Source organism: Stenella coeruleoalba (genome assembly GCF_951394435.1).
Source record: "Stenella coeruleoalba genome assembly, chromosome: 13".
NCBI lineage: Eukaryota > Metazoa > Chordata > Mammalia > Artiodactyla > Delphinidae > Stenella > Stenella coeruleoalba.
This window is the reverse complement of record NC_137159.1, coordinates 55,818,581-55,835,318: the sequence shown is the minus strand read 5'-3', so window position 1 is coordinate 55,835,318 and position 16,738 is coordinate 55,818,581. Positions and strand designations below refer to the sequence as shown.

Genomic DNA, 16,738 nt, shown 5'->3' with positions numbered 1-16,738 from the left:
TGACAGACTTTCAGGTGTTTACATTTTTTGATATTACAAATGATGCTTCTAGAAAAGCTTTACATATACTTACGCTGTGTAAATATTTTTCAAGCATAGCTCCCTGGAAGATATTGAAAATGCTTCTTTGCCCTTCAAAAAGGCTGTTAATTTTCATATGAGTGAACCAAATGCTTCCACCACTAGATTATTAAAGAACCCCCCTTGCCCATTTTGTGATACTGTTGTCTTGGCTTTTCATTTTTTTTGTTGTTTTTTTTTTCTTTTTCTTTAATTTTTAAAAGTTACTTATGCTTTCCGTTACTGCTCTTCTGTAAATTTCTTGTGTATTTTCTATTTGGTTATTTATATGTATTGGCAAGAGTATTTTGCATATTAAAGGTAAACAAATATAAAAGTATTTGCCCTTTGTCTGCCTCCTCACTTAAAAAATGTTAATGATTTTAAATTTGTTTTATTTATTTTTGTTATACAGAAATTGAGAATTTTTGTCATACAGAAGTTTAGAATTTATCCCTTAAGGTTTATATAATTAGCATTCTTTACCTTGCCTTACCTATAGGAAGTATATGCAGAAAAGTTAAATCAACTCAGGATAGAGTTGTGTTGTCATTGTCAGTGGTGGGTAGGTGAGGTGGCTGTGAATAATAACAGGTTGCAGACTTCTGCATTTTCATGAATTCATTACAAGGAAAGGTCAGTCAGTAACGACTAAGCTTTGAGAACAGAATGCCACGTCTGCACTCATCTGTGTTTAGAAGTTTTTTTTGAAGAAATTGTAAGTAGTGACTCGGTTTATTATAGGCTGAGAGATTGCGTTTATTAGCATTCTGTTCTGTACAAACCATCTTTTCTTCCAGAAATAATTTTGGATGTTTTATAGTCCGTAATGTTTGATCTTAGACTTTTATCACTACATGTAAGTGTTCACTAAATATTTATTGTTTTATTTTTAAAAACACTTGATTTTTAAGTTTTACAAATAGTGCTGCATTGTATCCTTTATATAATGCATAATTTTGTACTCTGGATATAACTGGAAAATATGTTCCCAGAAATGAAATTACTAAGTCATAAGGCATGTGTTTCTGAAATTTTATACAAAATGGTAATTGTCTTCCAAGTAATTATTTACAGGTGTCTTTTTTCCTTGTTTTAATTAAGGTATAATTTATATGTAGTACATTTCACCCTCTTTTGTGACAGTTCTTTGAGTTTGGGGCAGATGTATACACTCTTAGTGAGATAGTTCAGCAAGTCCATCTATGCACAGGTCAAAAGCCAGGAGTGACCCTGGTGCTCATGTGTGCTTGTCGCCTGACCCAAGTTCTACATCCCCTAAGCAGCCCTTTGTTAACTCCTCCCTGAACTTTGATCTCTCCCCTTGTCAAACTCTGCAGACTGTGTCGTTCATGTAATCTTGTGTGCTATTTTTATTATTTGACTTTTAAAATTTTGGACTGCCTGAGCTGTTGATTGTGTGGTCCTCTCTCTCTTTTTCATAAGAAAAAAATTTATATATATATATAAATATATTTTATTGAAGTATAGTTGATTTACAATGTTGTGCTTTTTAATTTTTTTGATTTTTAAATTTATATATATATTTTATTGAAGTATTTTAATTTATTTTTTAATTTTAATTTATTTATTTTTATTTTGGGTGCGCCGTGGCTTGCACGATCTCAGTTCCCTGACCAGGGATTGAACCTGGGCCATGGCAGTGAAAGCTCCAAGTCCTAACCACTAGACCACCGGGGAACTCCCTAATTTATTTTTTTTATGTTTGGTTCTTTCTTGAGCACTGACATAAGCCTAGGTGTATAGAAAGCCTAGAAAATTTTGTGTATTGCTCATGTAAAGATAAATGCTGAACCAAGTAATAAAGTTGGGATATTTCAAGTAATGGGGGCGCATAAAAATCAGATCATGGAATCTCATGAGTTCCCACTTATCTGCAAAACTTTTACGTATGATATTGCCCCTGAAAAGCATAAAGCTGGTTAGAGTTAGTAATTTGGAAAGCATATCTACCTAGCTTAGAATTTACAAAATTATTTTAGGAAACGAAATCATATATAAAATGCAATAATTTATTCTACAGTACTTCTCAATAAGGATTTGAATTCTTGAGGGTAAGAACCTTGAGGTTCTTCTTCCAGGTAAAAGGAAAGATTCTTAACAGCTTGTGGCATTTGGGCAGTTACACCAGTTGTGACTAAATATTCATTAATATAATAGATCTTATAATTCATTAACAAGTATTAATTGCCTTTAACATTGCGTTTCTCTTAGTAGTCTTCCGGGTGGGTGGTTTACAAACTTTATTTAGGCAGTAGAACCCTTTCTTATTACGCAGTATGACCTTAAATAAGAAAGTCAGGTTGTTGTGGGTGAAGTGGAAGAGAAGGCCCTGTTGAGTCTCTTGAGGTACCTTACTGAACCTTAGGATTCAGAGAATCAACTTGAAGGCCACTGTGCCGATCAGAATCCTGTCTCTTCATTGCACAGTCAAAACCCCCAGTCCTTGCAGTTAGAAGCGCTTATGATGAAGTCCCTTTGTAACATAGTATAACGAAGGGGCTCTACTGTTTTCCCTTTGCCTTTTCCCATTTTTTAAATCTTAAAATTTATTTTATTGCAAACAGTATGAATTGTGATAGAAAATGTAATTATATTGGAAACAAAAAGTAGTAGTCCCTCAGATCATCCCTTCGAACCCACTATTAACCACTGTTATTAATTTAACATGTTCTCCCAGACTGTTTGTTATATAAATATGTATAGAGATCCACGAAATTATGTTCTGTAGTATTCCATTGTGTGATAGATCCACGTTTATTTTATCTATTTATGTGTTTAATGGCCGGGTAAGTTTCCCCTCAGTTGTTCTTTAAAATTTCTTGGTTGTGGTAGGGTTCTCATGTCGATGAGATTTTTTTTTCTTACTGTCAAAGTTTATCATCAATTTGTCAATGTCTTCCTTTCCAGATTTCATTAGGATTCTGATTGAAATTGTATTAATATTAAGATTACTTTGGGAGGTGATTGATTATTTTATAATATTGGGTCTGCTTCTGAGGTTTCTGTTCTATTCCCCTGGTCTGTCTGTCTGTTCATGCTCTAGTAACCCATGTTTTAATTATAGAGGCTTTGTAGTATGTGTTAATATCTGGTGAGGCTAGTTCCCCTCTTATTTTTCCAAGCTTGACTAACACCAGAAAAAAAAAATCTTCCTTCCTGTTTTTATTGGGGATGCAGTTAATTTTTAAGTTAGACAGACATATTGATGATTTTGAAACATCCTATCCAGACACAAGGGATTCTTTCTCTTTGTTCAAGGCTACTTTTGGGTCTTGTGGAAGTTTTTTGTTTGTTTGTTTTGTTTTAATACAGATTTTATATATTTCTTGTTAAGTTTATTTTATTTAATTATTTTTTTTCTGGCTGCTTTGGGTCTTAGTTGCTGTGTGCAGGCTTTCTTTAGTTGCGACGAGCAAGGACTACTCTTTGTTGTGCGTGGGCTTCTCATTGTGGTGGCTTCTCGTTGCAGAGCACAGGCTCTAGGTGCACGGGCTTCAGTAGTTGCAGCACGTGGGCTCAGTAGTTGTGGCACGCGGGCTCTAGAACGCAGGCTCAGTAGTTGTGCTACATGGGCTTAGTTGCTCCGCGGCATATGGGATCCTCCCAGGATCGTACCCGTGTCCCCTGCACTGGCGGGCGGATTCTTAACCACTGCACCACCAGGGAAATCCCAAGTTTATAACTTGTTAGCTTTATTTATACGTGTTCATCTTTAGCAATGAAAAACATTGTGTTTTTCAACATAAATGAAAGTCACTTTGGGCTCTTATTTCAACTTAAAGCATTTAGCGTATCCAAAATGTTTTTTTCACTTGTAATCAGGAAACCAACTAGATGCAAGATTTAAAGAACCCCTTCTTCTAATTAGTATATTTTCTGGGAAGAAGGAGTAGGGTGGCAGATAGGTACTCCAGCAGTTAAACCACACTTGAAAAACACAGACACTGCCATCATAGAAACTTTCATACACAGCCAGTACCTGTTTGCAGGGGAATTAAATCATAGAAAACATCATATTCAAGAACAGATATTTAGGACTTGATGCAGTCTGTGCTTACTAACCCTTTTGATACTCTTGAGTGGGTACGTTTAGACCAGTCCCCACTCCAATTTGCATTGGCATGGGATGTAGAACTTGAATTAATATCCTGAGTAGGTGGAAGCATCAGCTCCATGCCAGAATATATTACAGTCTTGCTTTCTTTGTGAATGTGTCCTGATGAATTTAAGACATTGTTGTGGCATTTGTCTTGCTGGTGAATATTTCTTTTTTGTGGCTTTAGAATTTTAAAATTCATTTATGGCTACCCACCATCTAGCAAACTCTTGAGATCTGGAAAGATCAGTATGTAGCTTGCAAGCGAAGGTGAAGGTTTGTTTTTTAGATTTTAAATCTTTTTTGAGTTTGAATAACTACCTAGAGAATTTTCCATAGAAAAAAGATGTCATATGTAGTAAGTTTTGAATTATTATTTAGCTGTATTGTAAAATTGGAATTTTAAGAAATTATTTACATATTAAACTTTGTAACTGTTAAAAGTATTATAACATTAAATTATTAAACAAGGGGGCTTCCCTGGTGGCGCAGTGGTTGAGAGTCCGCCTGCTGATGCAGGGGAAACGGGTTTGTGCCCCGGTCCGGGAGGATCCCACGTGCCATGGAGCGGCTGGGCCCGTGAGCCATGGCCGCTGAGCCTGCGCGTCTGGAGCCTGTGCTCCACAACGGGAGAGGCCACAGCAGTGAGAGGCCCGCGTACCGCAAAAAAAAAAAAAAAAAATTATTAAACAAAAATGACTTTGGATTCACAGTTTTGGGTAAAATCTGGCTGTACTATGTTTTAGCTCAGTTACCTTGGGAAAATTATTTAACCTCTCCAAGTTCCCATTTCTTCCTCTTTAAAAAGTGAGTAATAATGTATGTGCATACATCATAGTGTTGTGATGATCAAATGAAGTAATTCTTGTAAAGCATTTTTTATTTTTTAAAATTTATTTTATTTTTATTTATTTATTTTTGCCTATGTTGGGTCTTCGTTGCTACACGTGGGCTGTCTCTAGTTGCGGCGAGCGGGGCCTACTCTTCATTGCAGTGCGCATGCTTCTCATTGCGGTGGCTTCTCTTGTTGTGGAGCACAGGCTCTAGGCACGCGGCAGGCTTCAGTAGTTATGGCACGCAGGCTCAGTAGTTGTGGCTCGCGGGCTCTATAGTGGAGGCTCAGTAGTTGTGGCGCACGGGCTTAGTTGCTTCGTGCCATGTGGGATCTTCCCAGACCAGGGATCAAACCTGTGTCCCCTGCATTGGTAGGGGGATTCTTAACCACTGTGCCACCAGGGAAGCCCTTGTAAAGCATTTAGCACAGCACCTGCTGCTCAGTGTTCGCTATTACAGTTGCTTCTCCCGGGCCACCAACTGTCTACTGCTCCTAATTAAGTAACTCCTGTCTGTATTTGGGAATTTAGGGTGTGTCTCTCTTTGAAAGTTAAAGAATTAAATTAGAATAGTCTCTTATGCTAAAATACATGCCTTTTAAACTTGAATTAGCTCATATACAGTCAATAGAAAAATGTCAGTATAGTGTGGAAATTGTCCGTTCATCTGAGGCTTTTCTAAGCAGTTATTCTCACAGATGAAGAGCGTTTAAGAAAAAAAAAACAGTATATGGCGCATCTTAGAGTTACAGATAAAGGAATGAAAAATATCTTCCCCAGTGTTTATAAAAGCCTATACCCTAGATTTTATTTTTTATTTTGTTGAAACTACACAATGACCTACATCTCCGTGGAGGAAGCATAAGTCCAGGGTTTTAGAAGATAAAGGATTGACTGACCTTTGTGCTTGGTGCAAATGTCAGTGGAGATTTAACTGTGTTGGTATTTTTGTTATGATTGTTACTTTTTTTTTTTTTAAGTGCTCTGGTTCTTAGGTTTTAAAAATTTTTGTCCTGTTTTTCCGTAGACACTATTATTTTCAAGTGTGTAATTTTGCAGAATGTGTTTTCCGCAATGTGGTAGATGTTAATTAACTTAAAAACACCAGACCATAACAAGTAAGTGTAAGCAGATATCGGCTGCAACCATGTGAGCGCAGTAGTTCATAACCCAGGGCAGTTTTGTCTTCCGTGGGACATTAGACAATGTCTGTAGACATTTTTGGTTGCCACACCTGGGTGGAGCGGGAGATGCTACTGGCTTCTAGTGGGTGGAGATCAGGACTGCTGCTGAGCATAGTACAATGCACAGGACAGCCCCCATGACAAGGAGTTGTTGGCCCAAAGTGTCAACAGTGCACACTGTGTACAGAGGAACCCTACTGTAAAGGGTTTTGGGGACATAGTAAGCACTAAATGTATGTTAGTTAATATTTACATAGTTATAGTAATATTTAAATTTTCAAATATGAATTATATTACCTGGTCTATTTCTGTGGTTTTGATTCTGTTTATTTTTGTGCCAGTACCACATTGTTTGATTACTGTTGCTATATATTACAATCCCACCCAGTTTGGAGGATCCTCTTATATTACTCTTTTAATAATGGTAATATTCTTTGATTTGTAGAGATTAATATTTGAATTATTTTGTGGGCTTTCAGAACTAAATTTTGTTAAATTTAACTTCAAGTACTTGTACAAAAATGACAGCCTTAAGATTTTAAAATCTTCTTTATTTAAGTCATGTTATGTTCTCTGAAAGTTTTGTAATTTCTTTATATAAACATACTTCCAATTTTGTTTCTTAGTATTTTATATTTTTGTTGCCATAATATATGTGATTTTTTTTTTTTTACATTTTTGTTTTCATTCTCTTTGGAATGCCATTGGGTTTTATATATTCATTTTTTATTGTGCCTTTCTTGTAATTTATTTTTAAAATCTATTTTTATTGAGATATAATTGCCGTATAACACTGTGTATGTTTAATTTGTTGATTTGATTACATTTAGGTATTGCAGGTTGGTTACCACCATAGCATTAGCTATCTATCGTGTCATAATTATCACTTCTTTATTGTGGTGGGAACAAAGATCTAGTCTCTTATCAACTTTGAAGTTTATAATAACAGTATTGTCTGTAATCACTGTGCTGTGCATTAGATCTCCAGAACTTACTTACCTAGCAGTTGGAGCAACCCTTAAACAACCTCTCCCCATCCCCCTCCACCCCACCCCCTTTCCAGCCCCTGGTAACCACCATTCTGCTCTGTTTTAATGAGTTTGGCTTTTTAAGATTCCACATAAAGTGATATCATACAGTATTTGTTTCTAGTAACCTATTATCCTTTGTTGCATCACTTAAAACATTGCCCAGAACTTTCAGAACATTAATAAAAATGGTGATAAATGGCAGCCTTCTGTGTTTCTGAATTAAATATAATATACTCTGATGGTTGTTACAGAGAAAATGAATTATATTTAGAACAAAGAATATTTCTAGTTGTCCAGCAAAGGGTCTATAGGATGACAGATCCATCCAGCCCTAGCTCTTCAGTCTTTGAACAATGGTCTGTGCTCTTTAAGGGTATACTGAAGAAGTACTTTGCCATTATTTTCTAGAAATCTTAAAGTATAGCTGAAGGATTAGGGCTAACACATATAAAATCATTGTTGAATCTACATTTCTTCAAAATGATGAAGAGGAACGTATGAAGCAAAAAATTGGATGCTATATATAATCGTGTAAGTAGTTGGTAAATACATTTAGTAGGAATTCACAGAGAGAGAGAGCTTCATGGGCTGGTGTGGGACTAGAGCAGATTGTAATTGCCCAGATTATCATAAATGGAGGAGGAAAGTGAGATTATTGCAGTGACTGGAATGAACATGACCAGAGCCTAGCATTCTTCTTGGTTCAGTCTCTGGCTCATACATTTCCCAAGACCATTCTACAGAGTGCTGACAGCTTAGTTGAGGCTTTCATTATATAGATTCCAGAGCTTCTTAAAAGTTTTTCCCTTGTGAAAAAGTGATTAAATTGATATAAATGTAATTATATGATATGATGAATCCAAAATGGGGAATTCCCTAGAGTGATTGTTTGAATAGAACATTCTGTATTCTTTTTATGTTCTTGTTATTTTTGTTCTCATCCCATGATATTGTATGTTTTAGTTGTTAGTAGAAATGCATTCAGGAGTGTTTTATTGTTTATAGCAAATTTATTTAGCATTCTTATACTGAATTATCTTTCCTCTGTATGCTGCAGAATGTATGGATAGGATTGAAGTTTATCAATTTAACTGACTTAAATTTGAAAAGTAAATATCAGTTTTACCCTTACATTCTAGAATATATAATAGAAGGGGCTTAATACTGAATAGCATCATCATTTCATCTTGTATTATTTAAAAATGCAGATAATTATTATTATATTTCTTTTCTATTTTACTATTTATCCTACTTAACATGTATTTCTTGGAGATACTGGGGAGTATAATTGTGTCATTTTCCTTTCAAAAGTTTCATGCAGTTTACAAACGTTTGGGTTTGTAAATGGTTTTTAAAAATGAACCAATTGAATCTTTTTTTTAACATCTTTATTGGAGTATAATTGCTTTACAATGGTGTGTTAGTTTCTGCTGTATAACAAAGTGAATCAGCTATACATATACATATATCCCCATATCTCCTCCCTCTTGCGTCTCCCTCCCATCCTCCCTATCCCACCCCTCTAGGTGGTCACATGCATTGTAAGCAAAAACAATGGAAAACGAAATCCTTTTAAACACTTGATATGTCTTTGGACTAGTACTCACTCTGGGCTGCTTGTGCTTCTTTATGTTGGGGGTGGCAGTTGACTTTTTCGTTACCTACCTGTCTTTGAACAAGGAGCAGGATGGGCAGGCCCCCTACCTGACGGCAGTGGCTGACTTAGGAGACTGCAGTTGGGCTGGCCGGTTCTGCCCTCCCGCTTTCTCCTTTTGAGCCTCAGTACCTGCTTGCTCCCATTCTAGGAGGGAACACATTAATAAGCCTATAGCCTGGATTCATCAGTCACCAAGGGATGTTCAGCCTCCTAGTATGTCAGTCAGTGCAAGACTCTCTGCCTGATATTATAGATGCAGTGATCAAAACCAAAACATAGCCCAAACCAATTCCTAGCCTGATAGGAAATTCATAGCTGTAAATTGGAATCCAATCAACTCCCAAGTGTGTTTTCCATTACCATCTTTTATCCTAACATTGAGTCTTGCCTGATGGTTATATCTCCTCTTGAGACGTTCCTAAAACAAAGCATCCTGTATTATCCTCAGTCTTTTCCTCAACCTCTCGATTGTTTCCTTCTTTCTGTTAATGCCAACACTATCTATGTAGTTCTCAAGACTGGAAACCTACCCATTATACCAGTCTGTCACTGTCATTTCTAAATATTCTCTCTTAGCTCTTTATTGTCACTGTCAATACCATGTCTCCCTGTCTGTATCATGTATCTCTGTAGAGAAAATTATTCCATTGCTAAGTGTTGGATGTGAAATTTGTTTCTGGTTTTGTCACTCTACTGCTAAAAAGGCAAGGGCCTATTACCTCCAAATAAAAATCTATTCAGAAAATCTGTGCAGAATCTTCAGTAATATTTTCATAACCCACTTCTTTTAGCTATCTATTCTCATTCCCCTTGATGTACTCCTGACAAAATTAGCTACTTTTCTACCACATCTTAAAGCCCCATGACTTTGTTCACATTCTCATTTCTTTTTTTTAAAATTTTAATCAATTCTTTTATTATTTACAACAGTCTTTTGATAATTTCTGCCAAATTTGTTCTGATATATTCTTTTTTTTAACATCTTTATTGCAGTATAATTGCTTTACAATGGTTTGTTAGTTTCTGCTTTATAACAAAGTGAATCAGTTATACATATAAATATGTCCCCATATCTCTTCCCTCTTGCGTCTCCCTCCCTCCCACCCTCCTTATCCCACCCCTCTAGGTGGTCACAAAAAAATATGGAACGCTTCACGAATTTGCGTGTTGTCATCCTTGCGCAGGGGCCATGCTAATCTTCTCTGTATCGTTCCAATTTTAGTATATGTGCTGCCAAAGCGAGCACCGTTCTCATTTCTTACTTTAAGTTCTCTCCCCCTGCCAGTGCATTCATACCCTTCAGTTCGTAGCAGGAATGCCACCTCGTGCATGACATCCTTCCCTAACTAGCCTGAAATGATTTCTCTAATCTTCAGGATCTTATGGTCATATCTATACGTCTCTGTGACATCTGTTTCTTTTCGTGTGTATCATAGTTATTTATGAGTAAGTTTTATCATAACTCGAGCATCTTTCTTTTCTGTCTCTGTATCCCTTAGTGAGGCTTGGGGCCTCACGCATACAAATACACAGGAAAGACATGTTAATGACTAAGTGAAGACATCATATGGTCGGTTTGGCTGTGTTATCATCAGCGTTCACTTTACAGAGTGTTCTACATCTGCTGTCTGATAGAATGTATGCAAACCATGTACATTTACCTTATACTTTTAATGCTTTGGTGACCTCAGTCATCAATCATATGTGACAATGTATGTGCCTTGTGAGTAACAAGACTCCATTTTCTTTGTTCTTGGACAGGAGAATCAGATGAAAGGGAACAGTCAAAATTGGAAGTGAAAGTTTGGGACCCAAATAGCCCACTTACAGATCGACAGATTGACCAATTTTTAGTTGTAGCACGGTGAGTATGGCACTGTGGAGTCAAGAGATGTCTTTTCTTTTTATAAAAGAATTTATAGAAATTTTATGAATTTTCCTTTTTTTGTGTTCTATTTTTCATTGGTTGTATTTTTCTTTTTCTAACTGTGTAAGAAAGTCAAATATATATCACACCTCTTCCTAAATAATATGGTTTATTATCATTAGTTTCTGTTTTAAAAATGAAAATAGATTTATTAATTTTTACTGATTAAGAAAATAAATGCTCCTTGTAAAAATGTAAGCACTACAGAAAAGTATAAAGTAGAAACTCAACACCTGAAATCCCATATCTTTAATTAAAGCAGTGATCTCCTTTAAGCTAGTCAGGGATTATTCAGGTGTCAGTAATATTGTGCTCCTCTAATTGCACCCACGTGTGAGTAATGTCTGTTGGCTAGGTGTAAGTCTGTCCTTTGAGAGTTCTAAGCCTGGCTCCCTAGCTGCCTTGCCCACCCCCTCACCCCCCCAACCCCTTTTCTTGAGAAAATGAGTGGACAGAAGTTTATTTTTATTTTTTGAATTATAAAAGTAAGTCATGTTCATGGGGGAATTGCTGCAAAGTAAGTGAGATTATCATAGCATTGTAATAGCAGAAAAATTGGAAAAAACCTAAAAGTACATCAGCAAGCAGTTGATGAATGAATTGAGGTATATTTAGTAATGGAGTATTACTTTACAATGAAAATGAATGAATTAGGGCTATATGTAGCAAAGAGATAAACCTCAAAAACAGTGTTGAGTAAGAATACATACAGTATGGTCACTGGTAAAAACATTTTACAATGTGCAAACAATTGTCTTATTTCATTAATGGGCATATGTATGCATATGCATATTATACATATATGTATGAGTTCTGGGAATGTGTATTGATAAAATTTATTTCCTTAAAAAAATGAACCAAGAGACTTCCTGGGTCCAGTGGTAAAGAATGCGCCTTCCCATGCAAGGGACGTGGGTTTGATCCTGCTCGGGGAACTGAGATCCCGCATGCCACGGGGCAGCTAAGCCCGAGCGCCCCACAACTAATGAGCCCATGCACCTCAACTAGAGAGCCTGCGTGCCGCAAACTACAGAGCCCGTGTGCTCTGGAGCCATGTGCCACAGCTAGAGAGAAGTCCGTGCACCGCAACAAATAGCCTGTGAGCCGCAACAAAAGATCCCTTGTGCCACAACTAAGATCTGATGCAGCCAAAAAAAAAAAAAGAAAAAAACAAATGTGGCAAAATGTGATTCAGTATTTTTATAGATTATACTCCATTTAAAGTTATTACAAAATAATGGCTATATTGCCCTGTGCTGTACAATATATACTTGTTGCTTCAAACATGGCAAAATATTAGAATGAGGTAGATTTGGACATGATTACAAGCATCTTCATTATATTCTCTAATTTTTTGTCGAATGTTTTTTATAATACAAAGGACAAAAGGGTCTTAGCCCATCCTTAGCACTGTTCATAGTGCCAGTCACCATGGAAGTCATACATTGTATCGGTGGGTAGGCATTTAGACTACAGAGCCCACACGCCTAGCCACTAACTGCTTCGATGAAGAGACTTGATATATATATACATTGTTGGGGAGGAGCCAGTCAGTGGAATAGAGGAGACTGAAGATTTGGGAGTGGAAATGAATCACTGGTGGAACTGCTGCCCTAGAGACTCCAGACAGGTTATCTGGATTTTGTATTATTTAGTAGATTTTGCAGTCTCAGATTTGATTTTCATTGTTTTTTTCCTTTTCCTGATTACGACGGGCCATGTTTTCTTTTTTCTTGAAGCCAGCATGAGAGGCACCAATGAGAAGCACCTAGTATCTTTTTCAATTTTTGTTTTTTTAAAAAAAATCTAAACACAAATTAAACCCAGTTAAGCACCACTGCACATCCCACCAGAATGGTTAAAATTTAAAAGACTGGGCTTCCCTGGTGGCACAGTGGTTACGAATCCGCCTGCCAGTGCAGGGGACACAGGTTCGAGCCCTGGTCCGGGAAGATCCCACATGCCTCTGAGCAACTAAGCCCCATGTGCCACAGCTGCTGAGCCTGTGCTCTAGAGCCTGTGAGCCACAGCTACTGAGCCTGCATGCCACAACTACTGAAGCCCATGCGCCTAGATCCCATGCTCTGCAACAAGAAGCGACTGTGGTGAGAAGCCCACGTGCAGCAGCGAAGACCCAACGCAGCCAAAAATAAAATAAATAATAAAAATAAATACATTAAAAAAAAAAATTTAAAAGGCTGACAGTGCCAAGCACTGGTGAAGATGTGGGACAACCAGCACTCTCATATTCTGCTGGTTGTAGTGCAAGTTGGTACAGCTGCTTTAGAAAACTGTTTGCTGTCATCTAACACACATATCCCTTAAGTTTCACTCCTAAATATATATGCAGCAGAAATGCATACACCTGTGTGCCAAAAAGATACATATACAGATGGCAGTAATGGCACTATCCATAGTTGCCCCAGCTTGGAAACACATGTCCATCAACAATAGGGTGGGGGTGGGGCATCGTGCAAAGTAATGCTCACAGCAAGGAAATGAACGAACGCAGCTCATTCACAGCAGGCAGCACGGGTGAATCCACAGACATAGTTTTGAATAAAAGAAACTGGATATGAAAAGTGTGCATAGCATGTGATTCTGTTTAAGTTTTCAATTGAGCAAAACTAATCTTTGATGTTAGAATCTGGGATGCTGGTTCCCTTCCACTAGGAAGTAGTGATTGGGAAGGAACCCGAAGAGTCTTCTGGGTGCTGTCATGATCTGTGTCTTGACCTGGATGCTGGTGGCATGGATGCATTGACTTTGTGGTAACTGAATAGCTGTACAATGTGTGCTTTTTGCATGTGTTTTTATATTTTAATTAAAACCTTAAAAAAAAATCTCTTCCTCAGCTAACATGTTTAAAACCCAGACAACAAGCGGGAAGCCTTACCTTCATTTCACGCTTTATTTCTTTTTAATTAATTTATTTATTTTATTTTATTTTTGGCTGCGTTGGGTCTTCGTTGCTGCACACGGACTTGCTCTAGTTGCGGCGAGTGGGGGCTACCGTTCGTTGCGGTGCGCAGGCTTCTCATCACGATGGCTCCTCTTGTTGCGGAGCACAGGCTCTAGGCACGTGGGCTTCAGTAGTTGTGGCACGTGGGCTCAGTAGCTGTGGCTCACGGGCTCTAGAGTGCAGCCTTGGTAGTTGTGGCTCATGGACTTAGTTGCTCCACGGCATGTGGGATCTTCCCAGACCAGGGCTCGAACCCATGTCCCCTGCATTGGCAGGTGGATTCTTAACCACTGCGCCATCAGCGGAGGCCACACTTTATTTCTTGAAGTGAGGGTTCTCTGTGTATGGGAAGGCCTTCTAAATCATTAAATGAAAATCAGTGTTGTGGTAATTGTTTTTTGGGTTTTTTTTTGGAAATCTGTTATATATTGAGTCCTTGAAAGAAGAGGTTGCTGCAGTTGATGATATCTCATTTCAAGGAAAAAATGTTATTGGGATTTCACCGTTTGGGCTAAAAAAGTGGTCAGAACTTGCTTTGCAATAATAGTGAAATTCTGCATCAAATTTATTTCTCATTTTTTAAGCACATTTGGAAACCAGCTTCTTTATTCCATGGCATTTCATTATAGATCTTTCCCTTCTTTATGCCACACAAGCCTCTTTTTCTTAATTGTTTTAAAAAATATATTTATTTATTTATTTTGGCTGCAGTGGTGTTAGTTGTGGCATGCGGACTTCTTAGTTGCGGCATGCGAACTCTTAGTTGCGGCATGTATGCAGGATCTAGTTCCCCGACCAGGGATCGAACCCAGGCCCCCTGCATTGGGAGCATGGAGTCTTACCCACTGGACTGCCAGGGAAGTCCCTCTTTTTCTTAATTTAATTGTAATGACACATATGTGTAGTGAATTGGCTTGTCAATTCTTAAATCGTAAAGAAAATACTTTTTGTCTGATATTTGATTCTTAAACATCAGAGAACTTGCTTGACTTTTACAACTGTTCATTTGCTACCCAAATGTGTTTTTTGTAAAGATAAAAAAACAACAGTGCCTTAATCTTTCCTCTTTGTTTGTGTGGTTTATCCAGTGCCGTCGGGACATTCGCCCGAGCCCTTGATTGCAGCAGTTCTGTACGGCAGCCTAGTTTGCATATGAGTGCAGCTGCAGCTTCTCGAGACATCACCCTGGTAAGATGCTTTTTGAAATTCGGGGGTTATTATTTCTTCTGCTACTTGTTTAATTTAAAAGCCAATATAGCAATGTTGTAGACGTGAGGACTTCCTGGCTCTAAGCTCTGCTGACCGTTAGGTTGATTCGGCTTGTCTGGTTGATTAACTGCAGTGTCTCACTCCTAAGTCACCCCTTGTGTTTGTGAGCTGGGACAAGTAAGAATGACTATCACAGAGTAGGTACAAAATGATAAAAAAATATTTTGGGGAAAACAATTCAATATTCTGATTCATCTGTTTTCACTTTGGTGCTTTTTTGCTATATTCCATCTACACCAAACTACATAAATAGTTGTAGCTCACACATAGTGCTCTACAGTTTTTTTAAGTGAAAGTAGCCATCTCTTGAAACCATTGCTATAGTTATTCTGTTATCATGCCATTAGTCAGTATTAAATATTTAAAGTTTTTTTTTTTGTCTGTTCATTAGAAAGAGGTTCTGTTTTCTTAAATTATTTCATTGTATTATGGTTGCTATCTTTTAAGGCTATTTCCTTTCTTCCCTTGGTGATCAAATGAGGCTTCCCACGTTCAGCTTAATTATACCACTGATGCCTGCTGTGGCTGGGCATCGGGCTTGGCACTTGCTTCCTTCTCTGCACCCTCCAGCAAAGCAGACATGCATGTTTTTGCCTGTTGAAGTTCCTTAACTGTATTGATTGCCACTCCCTCTGAGATAGGCATGGTAGGATGCTCATTTTACAAATGAGGAAACTGATGTATGGCAAGGTTAAGTTGTTTGATATTCATTACACGTAATAAAAGTTAGCATTTTGTTTTCTGATGGAATGGAATACAATGATAGGTTTTATTACTTTCTCATTATATTCCAATTTGAAATGTTTTCCATAGAATATTTATCATGACAGTGTAAAAACTTGTAGTAGAATGCACAACAAATTTGTTTCTTATAATTCTTTCTTGTATTTTTGTACAGTTATAGATGATGATGAAAGCATTAATAGTCTATAGCCTTTAAGGAACCCTTTTCTCTATCCTTTCTCAAAGACTAGAATGTTGTTTATAGAAACAAGTTTTGTTCTCTCCGTTGGTACATTAAAATTTTATGAAAGTTTAGGGATTTCAAAATAGGTTTGTATTTTGGTTGTTTAGCACTTTTAGAGTGTTTTTTTTTGAAGATGCAAGAGTACACGTGTCACTTTGTAACAACCTTAAATCCTGTCAACAGATACTTATGTGAACCAGAACTACATGGAATCTAATCACTACCTGTTTAAAAAATTTTTTTCCAATTCTAAAATTAGTGTATTCTTATACACTAAGAATTTAAAAAGTAAAGTACAGCAGCAGCCAAAAAAAAAAAGTTTTGTCCTCATCACCCAGAGTAGAATATTCTTACCATTTTATGTTTCCTTTCAGCCACTTTTTGTGCATTGCAAATAATATACTAGCAAATTACAGAATAGTACAGAAGATGATATAATAAAATAGTATGCAATGCCACCTAAAGCAGATGTTAACATTTTAGTTCTTTGAATTAAACAGATTTTCAACCACTATATATATATATATATATATATATATATATATATATATTTTTTTTTTTTTTTTTCTTTGCGGTACACGGGCCTCTCACTGTTGTGGCCTCTCCTGTTGTGCAGCACAGGCTCCGGACGCGCAGGCTCAGTGGCCATGGTTCACGGGCCCAGCTGCTCCGTGGCATGTGGGATCTTCCCGGACCGGGGCACAAACCCATGTCCCCTGCATCGGCAG

General features: G+C 37.3%; 1 protein-coding gene across 8 annotated transcripts in view; it reads left to right on the top strand.

Moving 5' to 3' along the window:
• The window catches only part of MTA3 (metastasis associated 1 family member 3), a 164,109-nt gene that overhangs the window by 77,113 nt on the left and 70,258 nt on the right, over positions 1–16,738 (top strand). For all 8 annotated transcript variants that reach the window (XM_079940382.1, XM_079940381.1, XM_079940379.1 and 5 more), the window contains 2 exons: positions 10,647–10,749; positions 14,863–14,962. In XM_079940382.1, the coding sequence (XP_079796508.1) occupies positions 10,647–10,749; positions 14,863–14,962 (203 nt within the window). The remainder of the gene's footprint in view (positions 1–10,646; positions 10,750–14,862; positions 14,963–16,738) is intronic.